The sequence below is a fragment of the Rhinolophus hipposideros genome (assembly GCF_964194185.1).
Source record: "Rhinolophus hipposideros genome assembly, chromosome: 3".
Classification (NCBI taxonomy): Eukaryota; Metazoa; Chordata; class Mammalia; order Chiroptera; family Rhinolophidae; genus Rhinolophus; species Rhinolophus hipposideros.
In genome coordinates, this window is record NC_138049.1 from 24200048 (window position 1) to 24215128 (window position 15081).

General features: G+C 41.0%; 1 protein-coding gene across 1 annotated transcript; it reads right to left on the reverse strand.

The window, feature by feature from the left end:
• Window positions 1–10535: 10535 nt before the first annotated feature.
• SMIM28 (small integral membrane protein 28) lies at window positions 10536–14476 on the reverse strand (the record flags this gene model as incomplete). The annotated part of the gene is made up of 2 exons (XM_081043188.1): window positions 14286–14476; window positions 10536–10919 (listed from the first exon to the last, which is right to left on the reverse strand). The coding sequence occupies exons 1-2, from the start codon at window positions 14394–14396 to the stop codon at window positions 10536–10538; spliced, it is 495 nt and encodes a 164-aa protein (XP_080899314.1). The 5' UTR covers window positions 14397–14476.
• Between the last annotated feature and the right edge of the window lie 605 nt (window positions 14477–15081).

Consider the following 15081-nt stretch of genomic DNA (forward strand, 5'->3'; position numbering starts at 1 on the left):
GGGGGATCAAATATATGGTGATGGAAGGAGAACTGACTCTGGGTGGTGAACACACAATGGGATTTATAGATGATATAATACAGAATTGTACACCTGAAATCTATGTAAATTTACTAACAATTGTCACCCCAATAAATCTAATTAATTAAAAAAAAGAACTCTGTTCTTTTCATCTGCAGAGTACATTTTGCAGTTATCAATGCCTTTTGGGGGGCATTTTACTTATAGAAATACTGAGGCTAAATTTGGAGACGTTCATTTTATACGGTGGAATACACAATTAATGAAGATAACAGCGAGTGACTAAGCCAAATTATCTATATTTATAAGGTGATAATTAGTCATATAAAAGAACAGAAGGAAGGAAAGAGAAGGATTTATTTCAAAATAATAGTATTGGAGTTAGAACCAATTTATTGAAATTCAGAAGGCTCGAGTTTTATACCTACATGTCAAAATAATGTAGCTAGTTTTCTTGTTGACTAATTATGGGAAAGTTGTTCTTTCTATTAGCTCATCTTTAATCAATGTTTCACTATGTGAGAAACTATGAAGAAGATATTTTATTTAAGCTTTACAGCACATGTAATGGTGCAATATGGCACCATCTGCACGTTCACCCCAGCAGGGGAGGAGAGCCCTGATGGACCTGCAACAGCAGTTACAGGCTGTTCTCATTATTTACAGCAGCCAAGTTCTACAAAGTCACCACAAACATTGAATTAGTGAATGTTGAACTGTTGCTTCTAGAGGAAATACAGAGTTAGGTTGCTTTGAGCCTCTGGTCACAACATTTTCACCCATCGATTGATACATAAGCTTGTTTTATGTATAAACAGATACTTATTTCATATATACTGTTGATTTGTTAACATTGCACTCACAATGACGCTGTAATGCATGCCTTAGTGAAGCTTATCGAACACACATATCTTCTCCAAAAGGCACAGCACAGCCTTTCTGCACTTAGGTGCACTACACAACATGTCAGCGCTATGCTTGGGGCCATTGTAAACAGCAAAATCACCACCAAAAAAAAAGCACAAAAATGCGGAAAACCTGGCACTAAGTACGAAACGACACTTTCTTGCTGTATGAGAGCTAAAACTAGAAGGCAGAGCTTTACCTTTTTCAACCTCAGCTGGAAATATGTTCCTCTGGTGGCTCAAATTTTTTACTGCTCTATGTAGGTACATGTCTACCAGCCATCAGAAAAGTGCTGTGAGTATTGCTTTTGCAGTTATAAATATATATTACAAGTAGGTAAATTTGCAAATACAGAATCGGTGAATAAGGCGGATGGCCTGTCAGTACTTCCTGCAATAAATTATATAAGTCACTTCTATCCACATTCCATTGACCAAAGCAAATCATAGGGTGGGAAAGTGCAATCATGCTGTGTTTTCAAAGAACTCATATAATTGAGAGAAGCAGTAATGTTTATCGCTGACATCATTTTTTCATTCATTGATTATTTTATACTTGTGGCAGATTTTATTTCCCAAAGATAATTAAAACATGATCTCCCATCCAACACTCTGTTCTTCTGTGACTTTGACACCTTCCACTGAGAGGTGAAAGTCTATGCTCCTTGTCCTTGAAACTCTCCAGGTTTGTGACTACGGTGGAAGTAACACTGTGTGACTTCTGAGGCTAGAACACTAAAGACTTCTAGCTAGTTCTCTTTGGGAAATTTATTCTTAAAATCCAACAACCATGCTGAAGGAAAGCCCAAGCAGCTCCATGGAGAGCAGTGTGTAGGTTCCTAGCCGAGGTCCTGCCTGACAGCTGGCATCAACCACCACACACGTGAGTGACCAAGGGTTCGGACAACTCCAGCCCCTGCCACTGAGTCACCTCCAGATACCCTCCATTCTTCCAGGCTGAAGCCTCTGAGGTCATGGAGCAGACAGAAGCTATCCCCACAGAACCCATGAGCATAACAAAATGCTCATGGAGTAATTAGCTTTTCAGGAATAATAACTGAAAGAGTATCTTCTACGTATACTGCTGTAGTAGGTATTGGTGGGTTTAAGCAATGAAAAAGATTTGGTCCCAGTCTTCACATATTTTCCTATCAAGTCATTGTTTGCTCTGGGGTTACTTTTGCACCCACAATGTAATTAACTATCTGGTCTTTTTATCATTACCACTGTCTCAGATACGATAACTATCAAATGGGTAACAACTTCGTATTCTAACAGGAAATGTAATCTTTTCCTTTTACTCTCATCTCCTTACTTTTGGTGAGAATTATAATACTCATCCATTATTGATACACAAAACAACCCATGAAACCCTTTTATACTAAGCATTTTGCTCAGTGCCTGACACATAATTGCTTGATAAATGTTGAATGAATGCCAGTCAGAATTTATCAGACACATAGATGTGATTGATAGAGTGTTTTTAGGAGCACCTGTGAACCACCTTTCTCATGGGCTACAGAAAATGAAGGCATTTATGAAATGTGGGACTGAGCATAAGAAAGCTGAGCTTTAAAGCTGGGAAAGTCTTTAAAAATTAAAACCTCAATCCTAATCAATATAAGGCTTGCTATAACTTCTGAGACTGTGGTGAGTGTTTATAAAAAAGGAGAGACGACTATGCATACTGATTTTAAAAGGTGCATGCTTTGAAGCTAAAGGAGACCGCCTCCTACCCCACAACTAGACAACTCACTTTCTCAAAAAACTCTTGAAAGAAAGTAAATCCTTGATGCAGCTAAGAGGAAATGTTTCTACCAGATCACTTGATTAAGGACCATTTCCGAAAAACTTGCGGTAAGGCAGCTAAAATGTTCTCTCTTATGTATGGGACCTTTGCTGTTGCCATAAATTATTACATTATTTGTTGATTAGGACAAATTTAAGAACTGGTAGGAATTGGACTGGACCCCCTAGTGACTTTTTTAGAACAGAGGTATTTATTTCAGTGCCCCCACTTCTGAGAAAAGGAGCCACTCTGTCCGGATCTTGAACTTGTACCCACGAGCCAGTCAGTTCTCAGCCTGTTTATGGGTCCTGCCTACTCGTGTCCCCAGGCAGCTCTACACCTGAGTTTGTTTGGGTCTGATGTTCATAATGAGTTCCAGGCACGGGAGAGGTCAGTGGTAGATGAAGAATTGACTCCAAGATGGAGGAAAAGTTTAGCAGTAATGCCTGGGATATCTCACTTAGATCAGTGCTTCTCAAGCCTCCTGTAATGAAGGACCCGCCCTCCCTTCAATTTTCTTTTTCTAGTTCATCGTAAACTGATATATGATTCTATTGCCTAAGACTATATGCAGGTCAGTATGTGCTTCTTAACCCACAACTTCAACAAGAACATCACACACAGTGAGATAAGTCCATTGCTCATGTGCATGGATTTTGTAAAAATGTTAAATTCCTATGCAGTTTCACTTACTGTCACTTCCTTGACACTTAATGTTACTTTCTCTAAGTATCTTATCTGAGACTGGTTAAAGCAGTTAGTGAGCCAGCACCATATCATGGACCATGCTCTTAAAGACCCTTGATTTAGATGGCCTCCGCAGTTTCCTGCCCGACTGGCACCTGATTCAGGCTCTCACACCCATTCTGCCTTGCAAGACCTCTGAGTTTGACTCTCTGGATAGCTAGTTCGTATTTATACTGAAGGAAGATTATTTGCATATCACATTATTTTTATTCTATTTTCATAAACTTATATTTATATAAACGTAGGTTTTCTATTATAGTCAGTTCATACTTAAATACACTAAGTAAATTTGTGTTTTAGTTTGTTTATTATTATTCATTTATTTAATGTTTCGGAATGTGATGATTCTTTTCCAGGTTCATATATATTGTGCAAATTGAATATCCCATGATGAGTTGACATGAGCTTCTCCAGGCATGAGAACATAATGGTTGAGGTACAGGAAGGTGGGAACCCATTCGTGCTGCTTTCACAGCGAGCGTTCTTTCAGACCTTCACTTAAAGTATAGGACTATCAAAGCGATGCCTCTATATGTGGCCACTACACAATTCATTCTCCTTGTGAATATGTTAAGAGTTGAAATATTTTTTAATCATACTTATTTTAAGTTTCTGGTCTGACAAACTCCAACAACATCCCTTCCATGTCTGTGTCTGGTTCTGATGCTTACTCTGTGTCTTCAAACTGTGTTTTTTGCTTTTCAGTATGCTTTGCAATTTTGTCTTGAAAGGTGGACTTGAGGTACTGGGTAAAAGGAATTGCAGCGTATAGGCCTTTATTAATGGGATTAGGTGTAGGGGAGGGGAAATGTCCTATAGTCCTATTATTAGGTCTCAGTGTTTTAGTGAGCGTGTGCTGCTGGGCTGAGAACTTCACAAGTACGTCTGTGTTTTGTTTTGTTTTCCACCCCCTTAAGTGAAACAAGATGGTCAGAGAGGCTGGAGGTGGGTATTTCCCTTCCTCGGTATGAGGCTAGAGCTAGCTGGGGCTGGGCATCTCCTTTCTTCCCAGATTGGTTATGCTCTGATGAAACCTGTGCAAGTTAGGCTCTGTTTAGTTTCTCCTGAGAGCAGGCCTTGTTAAGAACAGAGCACTTTGGCATATTTCAAAATGGTTCCTTTTCCCCTTCTCTTGCTGGAAGGACCAGATTTTTCTCAGTTCTTCACTCTGAGAAGCTGGTAGGGCTCCTGGAGGCAAAACTCACAAAACTGGGGGCCCTCTGGAGTATTTAATCCTGAGATTTGTCCTCTGTCAGCCTCCAGCAGTCCGTCAGTTACAGTCAAGTTTCTGTGCCCTGGCCCCGTTTCCTAAAGAGGTTCCTGCTCCTGGATTTCAGCTGCGGGAAGTTGTGATTCTCTGTGTCTGCCCATCTGTCTCTCTAAGTTTGGGGGCAGTGGTTTGTGACTTCAGTTCTTTGACGGAGCTAAGGACAGATGTTGATTTTTTAGTTTGTTCAGCTTTTTCTTGTTAGGATGGAGTGATGACTTCCAAACTCCTTACAGGCCAGGCCAGAAGCTGGCCTCCTTTTCCTTTTTATAAAATGATGCCTTACTGATATTTTTTTCTTGTCTAGTTTAGAATTCAGTGAAAAAGTTCACATTCTAGTCACTGTTTCTATTATAATCCCATTCTTAATATTTTCTGGCAGTAGTTCTTTCTTCCCCAAAAAGTTCTTAGCTGTTAACAGTGCAGTTCTTTCGTTTGTGGATTTTCTTTATTTCCACTCTGTCTTTCTGGGATTGCTAACAACAAGTACTACCTGTGTTTGCCAGTTGTGCCAACATTCAACCGGAGATGTATTGTTGTTCCTAATATCTGTTTGCAAATCCTTGTTGGTGAAATGAATTGACTGCAGATGTGTGGTTGGCTGATGGCTTCAGGACAGAGTTTACAGAGAATGTTGGGTTATAATATGGTGGTTCGTAGCTAGATTTACAGATCTAGTTTTCTCTAAACCTGTTACCTCACATATGTTGACATTGAAGCTCACCTGTATTTTGTGACCCACTTACATTATTTAAAGAGTAATGGCTTTCAGCCTTGCATTCTTATTGGGCAATTTCTATTTCTATTTCACATTGGTCTATTTCTGTTTCATTGGCTTAGATGGGACCTGGTGTCAGTATTTCTAAAAATCCCTTGAGTAATTCTATTATACCATGTAACTAGAATTGAAATCCACTGGTCTATAGCAAGGGTAGGCAAAATTTTCTTTAAAGGACCAGATTGTAGATAGTCTCTGTTGCAACTTGTCATGCAAGGCGTCCGACGGGGTCTCTGGTCCCGCTCCCCACATAAAACCACAGGATATGGTGAGGCCAAAAAGGAACACCCACGGAGCCATAGATAGAGGAGTCATACCACTACATTCTCACTGGTGGCTGGGTTGGAGACACAGGAAGCAGGAGCCACTCTGTCCGCAACCCGCCGTCCTAACTGCAATCCATGCTTGCCAGTCACCATCTTCTTGCTAGCCCCCATTTTCTGCTAGCGTAGCCACAGCAGTTATATTAGTGGCCAATGGCTCACTGGTTATAGCTGACGGCCAAGTAGCCACAGCTGATGGCCAACCAATCACAGTTGATGGCCATTTACTACCTGAGCCAGCACCTTTCCTTGTGAGGCCGAAAGCCTGGAAACTGCACTCCTGGCTCTGTCCCCACACTCTACCCGTACAGGGTCTCGCCTCACAATCTACACAACAAGCGTCTTCTGTGAGGGGCTCTGTGTGAGGAGCCTGGAGGACACAGCCAGGCTGTCTGGGCACAGCCAGGTTTTCGCAGGGAACCACCAGTTCTTCTGGGCACAGCCAGACTTCCTGGGCTCCTTAGGGTACCACCAGTCTCCCCAAGCACAGCCAGGGCCTCTCAGGGCACTGCCACTCTCTCTGGGCCGCTCAGGGCACCACTAGGGTTTCTCACATTTTCTTGATGGCGGCCGGTCAAGACACAAAAGCAAACATCCGCCAGTCCCACTACATGGTGGTATGTTCCCAAGCAAACAGTCAAGCGGTCCATTAAATTAGGGATGGAAGGCAATTCCCCATAGTCCACAGTCATTCACCAGGGCTATCCTGGGGGTGAGGGACGACCTTGACCTCACCCTCATCTCCCAAGGAGGACTCAGCAAGCGTTTCCTCCTGGGACTACAAGTCCTGCATCCGGGCTGCCTCAGCAAGCACTTCCCAGCCCACAGGGGGGCAATGACCTTCTCTTTCTCCTGCCTTTGCTGGTTGGGAAACCGTCCACATCTTCCCACCCCTCCACGGGGGTCCAGCTCTCCGGCAGCTGCTCCTCCTGGTCTTCCTGTGACTGAGTGTTCATACACACAAACTGCTCCACTGCCTTTCGGAGAGCTTTGGCTGGCACTGTACCCTGCTCGATGCGCCATGTGTCATGCAGGATGTCAGGCTGGGTCTCTGGTCCCGCTCCCCACATAAGAACGCAGGATATGGTGAGGCCAAAAAGGAACACCCACGGAGCCATAGATAGGGAGTCATACCATTATATTTTCACTGGCGGCTGGGTTGGAGACACAGGAAGCAGGAGCCACAATGTCCGCAACCAGCCATCCTAACTGCAATCCGTGCTTGCCAGTCACCATCTTCTTGCTAGCCCCCTTTTGCTGCTAGCGTATCCACAGCAGTTATATTAGTGGCCAATGGCTCACTGGTTACAGCTGACGGCCAAGTAGCCACAGCTGATGGCCAACCAATCACAGTTGATGGCCATTTACTACCTGAGCCAGCACCTTTCCACATGAGGCCGAGAGCCTGGAAACTGCACTCCTGGCTCTGTCCCCACACAACTATTCCTACGATGGAGCAGCCACAGGCAAATGGGCGTGGCTTTATATCTGGACACCAAAATTTGAATTCATATAATTTTCATGTGTCATGAAACATTCTTCTTTCAATGTTTTATTCAACTATTTAAAACTGAAAACCATTCTTGTCTTGCTGGATGTACAATAATGGATTGCAAGTGAGATTTGGCCTGGGGACTATAGCTTGGCAACCCTTGGTGCACACTAGTTCATCTTCACTGCTTTAGTATGGTCCCACAAGAGAAAACATTTCCTTCCCTTCGTAGATCACCGATATCATCTTAAATGAGTCCGGGCATTGAATATTTATTTTAAATAAGTTTTATTAGGATATTTTTAAAGATGGCAATGCATTTCCTTAATAGCCTGAGAAACTGCAGCATGCTTTTGTCTACAAGTAATAAACCTGGTTTGCATAGTTTAAAACAGGTATTCTCATTAAAATATAAACAGTTGGCAGGGTTAATTCAGCTGTTCTACAATGTCATGAACCCAGGTGTTTTCCATCTTTCTACTTTACTATCCTCAATACTATTATTCCTGGCTAATGGCTTGCCTCATGGTTGCAAGATAGCTGTAGCAGGCAGCTATGCAGACAGCATATGCAGACACATAACATCCAGCAAAGAGACAGAGTATTTTCTTCCATGCATTATTATTATTATTTTTTTATTTGTATTGGAGAATATTGGGGAACAGTGTGTTTTTCCAGGACGCATCACCTCCAAGTCAAGTTGTTGTTTTCAATCTAGTTGTGGTGGGTGTAGCTCACTGGCACGTGTGGGAATCAAACCGGTGACCTTGATGTTATGAGCACTGCCCTCTAACCAACTGAGCCAACCAGTCGCCCCTGCAATGCATTATTTTTTAATGTGAGGCAACCGTGGTTTTTTTTTGTTTTTTTTTTCAGAACAAGCCTCTCCTTCTGTGTAGCTCTCCCTGTAGGTCACAAACCCAATCAGTCCCTAGTGAAGGAATTAGATCAGCATGATTAACTGTCATGATGCAGCCCCTGGCATTGGGAGGAATCTGGTCAGCTTTACAATGGTGGCCTCAGGATCCCAGAGCCAAATCAGAGTTCCGTTAACAAGGAAAGGGAAGAAATGACAGTTGGGAAAAAAATCAACAGTCTCACCCAGAACTAGATTCTTAGGATTAAAGAAATAAATAAAATTCTGAAGAAGTCTGTCTGCTTAGCCTCTCATTTCCATTTGTTTATTTACTTCCCTGAAAAGACCATTAAGAAATTGTTCTGTATAATTTTCCTTTAAGAACTTTTATTAATTTTCACACAAATAGGTTATGTTTTGCTTCAGTCCTCAAAGATATTCCTTTCTATTGGAGTCCATTTAAAAAGAAATGTGTCCTATATTGGCTTACTTTGTTATTTTCCTAAAACTATGCCACATTGCATATCAAGCATAAAACGTTCATGTCAAAAAAGGTTGTTTTTTTAAAGCCACCCTTTTGATTCACTTTGAACCATCAAAAGTCTGTCTAGTTTTGCATTTTGTATTGTGAAAACAATACAAATTGTTTTCCTCCCCCAAATTGTAGCATGGAATAAGAGTTTAAGAACGCTACAGGTCACTGTTCTGCCACCTCCCCAGCTCCACGGGGATTCCCATGGGCCTCCCAAGTGATACATGACCCACCTCCACCTCCCCTTGTGAAAATCAGAGGGAGATTTGCATTCAGTCCAAATTTGGCCATTCGCATCCTATTGAGAGTCTTGACTCCCAGTGAGGAGGATGTACCCCAATTACACATTTGCAGTTTTCTTGGGAGAACATCTGGCACGGAGGAAGATGCTCCAGCCCAGGACAGCGGGCCCCGGCTTCTGATCCCAGCTCTGCCTCTTCTGACATGTTGAACATTGGGCAAGTTGCTCAGCTTCTCAGAGCTCTAGTTTTGACATCCATAGAGCAAAAGTTTGAATTCTGTGATTTATAACATCTCTGTTAGAACAAATCGATGTTTCTCTTGACCACATGATACAAAATGTTCACCTTTACTTTCCAGTGCTAAACTGATTTCTGCTCTGTTACTGCTGCTTGGTGAAGCCACATATCAGCCATCGGGTCCCCTAAGGTAATGTGTTAGAGCAGCAGCTCTTTGTCCTGCCACAGCAGCACTGCCAAACAGCCCACGATGTTCTCGCAGCGCAGGGCATGTCTACGGGACTAAGTCGAATCCTTTTCCCATTCTAGGAAGCAAGAGCGACACTAAGAAGGAAATCATTCTGGAGAGCTTTATTATTTCTTTAGACTAAAATGTACTGTACTCTCATTATTTCACCATTATTTACAGTTCAGTTGATCACTGCGGCTCTGGAGGTGTTTTTGCCTCCTAGAGCTTGCTAGCCATCTTGAAGCCCTCACACAAAAGTGAAACCATGAGGCCCTAAAAAAACCTGTCTAGGAAGAACAGTTTCATTTGGTGGCAAAAGCAGTTACCTTTGACGTATCAGCATTTTTCCATTTCCTTTCTCTTCAGACCTAGTTCCTATACCCACTTTTCTTTTTTTTTTAAAGATTTTATTGGGGAAGGGGAACAGGACTTTATTGGGGAACAGTGTGTACTTCCAGGACTTTTTCCAAGTCAAGTTGTTGTCCTTTCAGTCTTAGTTGTGGAGGGCGCAGCTCAGCTCCAGGTCCAGTTGTTAGTTGCACGGGGCACAGCCCACCATCCATTGTGGGAGTCGAACCGACAACCTTGAGAGGACAGGCTCCAACCAACTGAGCCATCTGGGAGGCAGCTCAGCTCAAGGTGCCCTGTTCAATCTTAGTTGCAGGGGACGCTGCCCACCATCCCTTGCGGGACTCGAGGAGTTGAACCGGCAACCTTGTGGTTAAGAGCCCACTGGCCCATGTGGGACTCAAACCGGCAGCCTTCGGAGTTAGGAGCACGGAGCTCTAACCGCCTGAGCTACCGGGCCGGCCCTCTATACCCACTATTGTTTCTGATTTTTTTTTCTCAACTCACATAAAACTTTCCTTTTGTTCTAAGGAGTGTTATACATTTTAGGAGAGCCCTGTCATCTCTAGAACAAGCTGGGGACATTTTCCTGTAAGAAACCTGAAGATGGGTTAACTAGACATTTGTGCAGCCTTTCCCCCAGCCTAAGATGTCCCATACGTCCAGGAGTCTGCCTGGGAATAGTGGCAACTTTTTGGTCTAGATGCCATTCTCTGCCTCCCTCCAATAAGGGTGGAGAGCTGCGTTTAAAATGGTCTCCAAGAACAGTTTATTTTGGCTCATTCAGTCCAGGTAAAGTGTGTCGCCCCTGAAGGCCCACATCTGGGTCATCTTCCTCAGCAGGATTCCTGGTGGCCTCTTCATAGGAGGGCGGTAAACACATGGAGAGGTGGGCCGCCTCCCCGGGCAGAGGAGCGTAGGGGAAGTCCTGCTCACCGCTCCAGGGTAAGCCTGGCAGGAAGTCAGTCTCCTCTCCCATGGGTGGGTGCTCTGAGAGGTCGATGCTGAAAACCTGGCCCTGGGGCCGTGGGGCCTTGCAGAGGCGGTACAGGAAAAGCAGCAGAAAGGCCAGGAAGAGCAGGATGGTGGCTGGAAGAAGGATGCACAGGAAGGGCTCCACATCTTCTTTGGCGGAACTTACCTTCTGGCTGCCCTGGAGTCAGGGAATGACACTGAGTTAGGAGATGGGGCAAGAAGACCCCTGCCTTTCGAAGGCCCCTCTCTTGTCATCTTTTATTCTTACCTTCGTTACTCCCTCTAAAAATCACTTAATCATTCATTTATGCCAAGGAGCTTGAGCCTACATGAAATAAAATGAATTTCCAAGATAAAATGTGAATTCAGAATGTCAAAACTACACATTTATGACATCCTACAATATTTCCACTAAAGTACAAATATTAAAATAAATTTCGGTTGGGAGGTCTACCCATTCTTTCAATGAGAACTCTCACTATGTATTTATTTTATTTAGAATTAGACCAATAATGTTTTATTGCCACATAGAAGAAGTTGCCTAGGCAGACAACTGCACCTAATTTTAGGTTAGGTTTCTCTTATATAGGAAAGGGTAGGTAAATTTCCTTACAGCAGGAGATGTGATATATAGACTGAGGTCATTGGATTGACATAAGTTGGTTATATAACTAGTTTCTGTGCACGCTCTTACCCATAATGTATACAGAAAAATCTACAGGGTGGGGGGACAAGCCTTTATGTTCATTTTATTTTAGTTGTATTATAATGAAGCTAGAGTCCAAGTAATGGACAGTTTTCAGCAGTTTGCGCAGGCATCAAAACCAGATTACTCCGGTTAGGGTCTTATCTCCTCCTTTTAAGAGTGTTTGGACACCCTTAATTTATTTCTAGGAGGTAAGCCTGGGTGGTTCCTGGGAAGGGGATTCAGACCTGGTCCGTCCCCTTTCAGGCTCACTTTTATTAACCCTTTTTTGCTTCATCACTATACAATAGGCATGAAATGATGCTTAACAATGAGGTAGAAAAGCAATACAAAAATATAAATACCGTTCCAAATTCCATAGACATTGCTTTAAATAAAGCTTCTAATAATGAAATATTAAAAAGCTTCTCTATTATATATAAAGCATACAGCAACAAATGTAAGTGTATCTATTACTACAGAGGAAAAGAAAAATTAAAGCCTTATAATTGTGTTTAAGACAAGCAAAATACTAAGCTCTTTATCTACTTATCTAAAATAAAACATAAAACTATGAGAGCTGGGATTCTCTTCTTGATTTTGGTGGGAAGGACAACTGTTTTGCTTGTCATGACCTCTTAAGAGCCTGACTAATCTCGTATTGACTAAAATCCTTTTATTTTCTAGAGGATTTACAAGTATGTGTGTATTTTGACTCAGAATTAGGTGATTTATTTAATACTTATACTTCCATATATTTTGTCTTTGGTAAGATATGAATTAAGATATTTTAGCTTAGAGTGCATAAAAATTCAAGGTCTTCTTGGGAAGCAGAATGTCATCTTTGGGGTTTGAATTCCAGTATGAGCTTCTAATACCTGTGTGACTATGAACTATTCATTTGTCCTCTCTGGGCCTGGGTTTTCTTCTCTATGAATGAAAATAATAGCATGTTTTTGGAGGACTAGCATGAAAATGTAATAATTATTATGTGTAAAGCCCTTGGGGAATAATAGGTACTTATATATCTCAGTGTCTCAAATGGTCAAATTAAAATACTAAAAGTAACCAGAAGTCATCTAGAAATTTATTGATAAGACTGGAAAATATAGGGAAGATAAAATCTGACATTTCTAAGTTTATAGTTTAATAAATATGTATTTTTTAGAAAAATATTTTGGCAATGTTAATATTTCTGTGTATGATTCTTTGATTTCTAAACTATAGATTCTTTGTTTTCTGACATGTAATCTAGTTTATTATCAGAGCTATTCACTTAAAACAGTTGTGATATTATAAGGGACTGATTACAAAAGCTATAAGTGTAGATGAACTCATAAATAAATGTACAATTATTAAGAAATCAAGTTGGAGTCAAAAAGCAATTTAACTGTTTATTTTCTCCCTCTAGATGAATCATTAAAAATGTTAAAACTATTATCTCCTTCAGTATTTAAAATAATCATGTTTCAATCTTGATAAACATGGGCCATTTTGAAAAACTTATTGTTCTTTCTTCTCCATGAATTATATGGATGCTAATAGTTTCTAAACAGTTATGAGCATCAAATTTTAAATTCTCAGTTACACCCTGTAAGTTCAATATGCATAGAATATAAAGATATTTAATGTTTTATTTAAAATGTTTTATGTAACAGACCCTTTGTTCACAATTATGCCACTTATGGTATTATCAATATTAATTGCAAAACTTTTTGAAAGGAGATATGCCACAATGCTCTTCTGTAATCAGTAATTCAGTTGGTTGAGTTAAATTTATCTAGATACTGAGTGGTACTGCTCACCTAATACAGCAGATTAGGACAATTTGAGATAAAGAATTCTTGTTTTTCAGTTAAGAGATGCACCAAGGTGTAGGACAAATTTATGATGGTATCTTTAATTTGCTTGTTTATTGATTCATAGTATATTGGTTCAAAGTGTTTTGAATTTTTAAGTGCAGAAAAGATGTCTTTACTTTTGTAGTCAAATGTTCTAATTTGTTCACTTCCCTCAAAGTTTTCTTGACTTTTCATATTACTCTGATGTGTATATTGGCTTTCTTCTTCAGGGAATATTTTAAAGATATACCCAGTTAAAAGTATAACTGCTGAATAAAACATAGTATCATATACACATGTATAATTTTTTTTTCTGTAAAAGGTGGTTTTAGAGAACTTAACTACTAATCTAATCAGTTGATAATCCAGAAAATAAGTCTGTTTCCCTTTTTCTTGGGGTATAGCGATATCACTCATTTCCCTGTTGATGATAAAATTAATTCGGAGTTTTTAGATTTCTACCAATGTTTTTCCTTAATGCTGTCTCAGATTGAGGCTTCTTTGGTGATTTACCAGACAAAGCAAAGCAGCTGCTACATTTCTTAGTAGAGACAAAACCTGCTTAACCCTCTACTATCCTTCCAGAACTAAGATAATTTGGCTAGCTACTGCCACCTCTTAGAAACAGTGGTCATTATACAGCCAGAGAACCAAAGGGAGTCTCTTATTTGTGAATACATAGACATTGCTTACTGAGCAAAGAACAAAGTGAAAAACGAAGGCATAAAATTTTGTTGACTCCTAACTTCAGGTGCTCCTTGACATATTTGATATATCAGGTGTTCTTAGAATATATTTGTGGCAAGTTTCACTTGAATTTATTATTGTCAAAAGAATACAACTTTCAAGTTACTTCCTTAGACCATGCCAATCAGCAAAATCATATTTTTGTCATACCCATCAAGCAAATGGTTGCCAGTATGTTTTATAATAAGATCCTAAAAATATAGGCATTGTTGGTTTTAAAACTGACAAAGATACTTTGGGGGAAGAAGAGGCATAAGTCAGAGGTACAAACCTGCAGCTGGGTTTCCAGAAGAGGTAGGCTTGGTTCGCTAGTTAACCACTCGTATGTCCCCCTGCCAGCATGTCCAAACTTCCTCCAGCTGCTGCCCAGCAGTGCCCGCATGTTTTCATCCGACCGGTGCACCACTCACCCTTCCACCTCACTGCCCAGATTGCAACGATGCTGCTTGCTTTTGGCCTGGATCCAGCTTGGATGTGCTGGGCTGGTGGTTGTTGGTAAACTCGTTCTCTAACGTGTGGCAACAGGGAAAAGAAACCAACCAGAGAGACTTCTCAGGACAGGCTATACATTTAAATGCAGTGCCTCTGGATTGGCTTCTGTGGCCTTTATCACTGTAAGGGTTGGCATCAGACACCAGATATGGAACAGATTGCAGACACAGGAGTTCTTTGCATTAGCATCAGAACAGTGCAATGAATGGTCTCAGCGAATAAACAAGTGTTTATATTTAGCTGTAAATAGGACCCTCTCCTTTCCTTCCCCACATCCCTCTCCAGAGAGATAGCTGAGCAAGAAAAACTCCCCAGGCTGAATTTCCTTTAATTATTTCTAGATTTTGTGATACAGAGAAGGGGTATTTGGTAGGGAAGCAAGACTCATTAATAACATTTTAGTGAATTATTTAGATGAAAGATGCTAATGATAAAGTTGTACAGAAGCCAGACAGACAATAGCTCAGACCGTTTGGCTGCAATGTTTGCTGGTTTCAATTTAAAAAAAAAAAATCAAATTACCAATACCTAAGTAGTCTTCCTTCTGCTTATCTTCTGAATTTTATGAAATTATT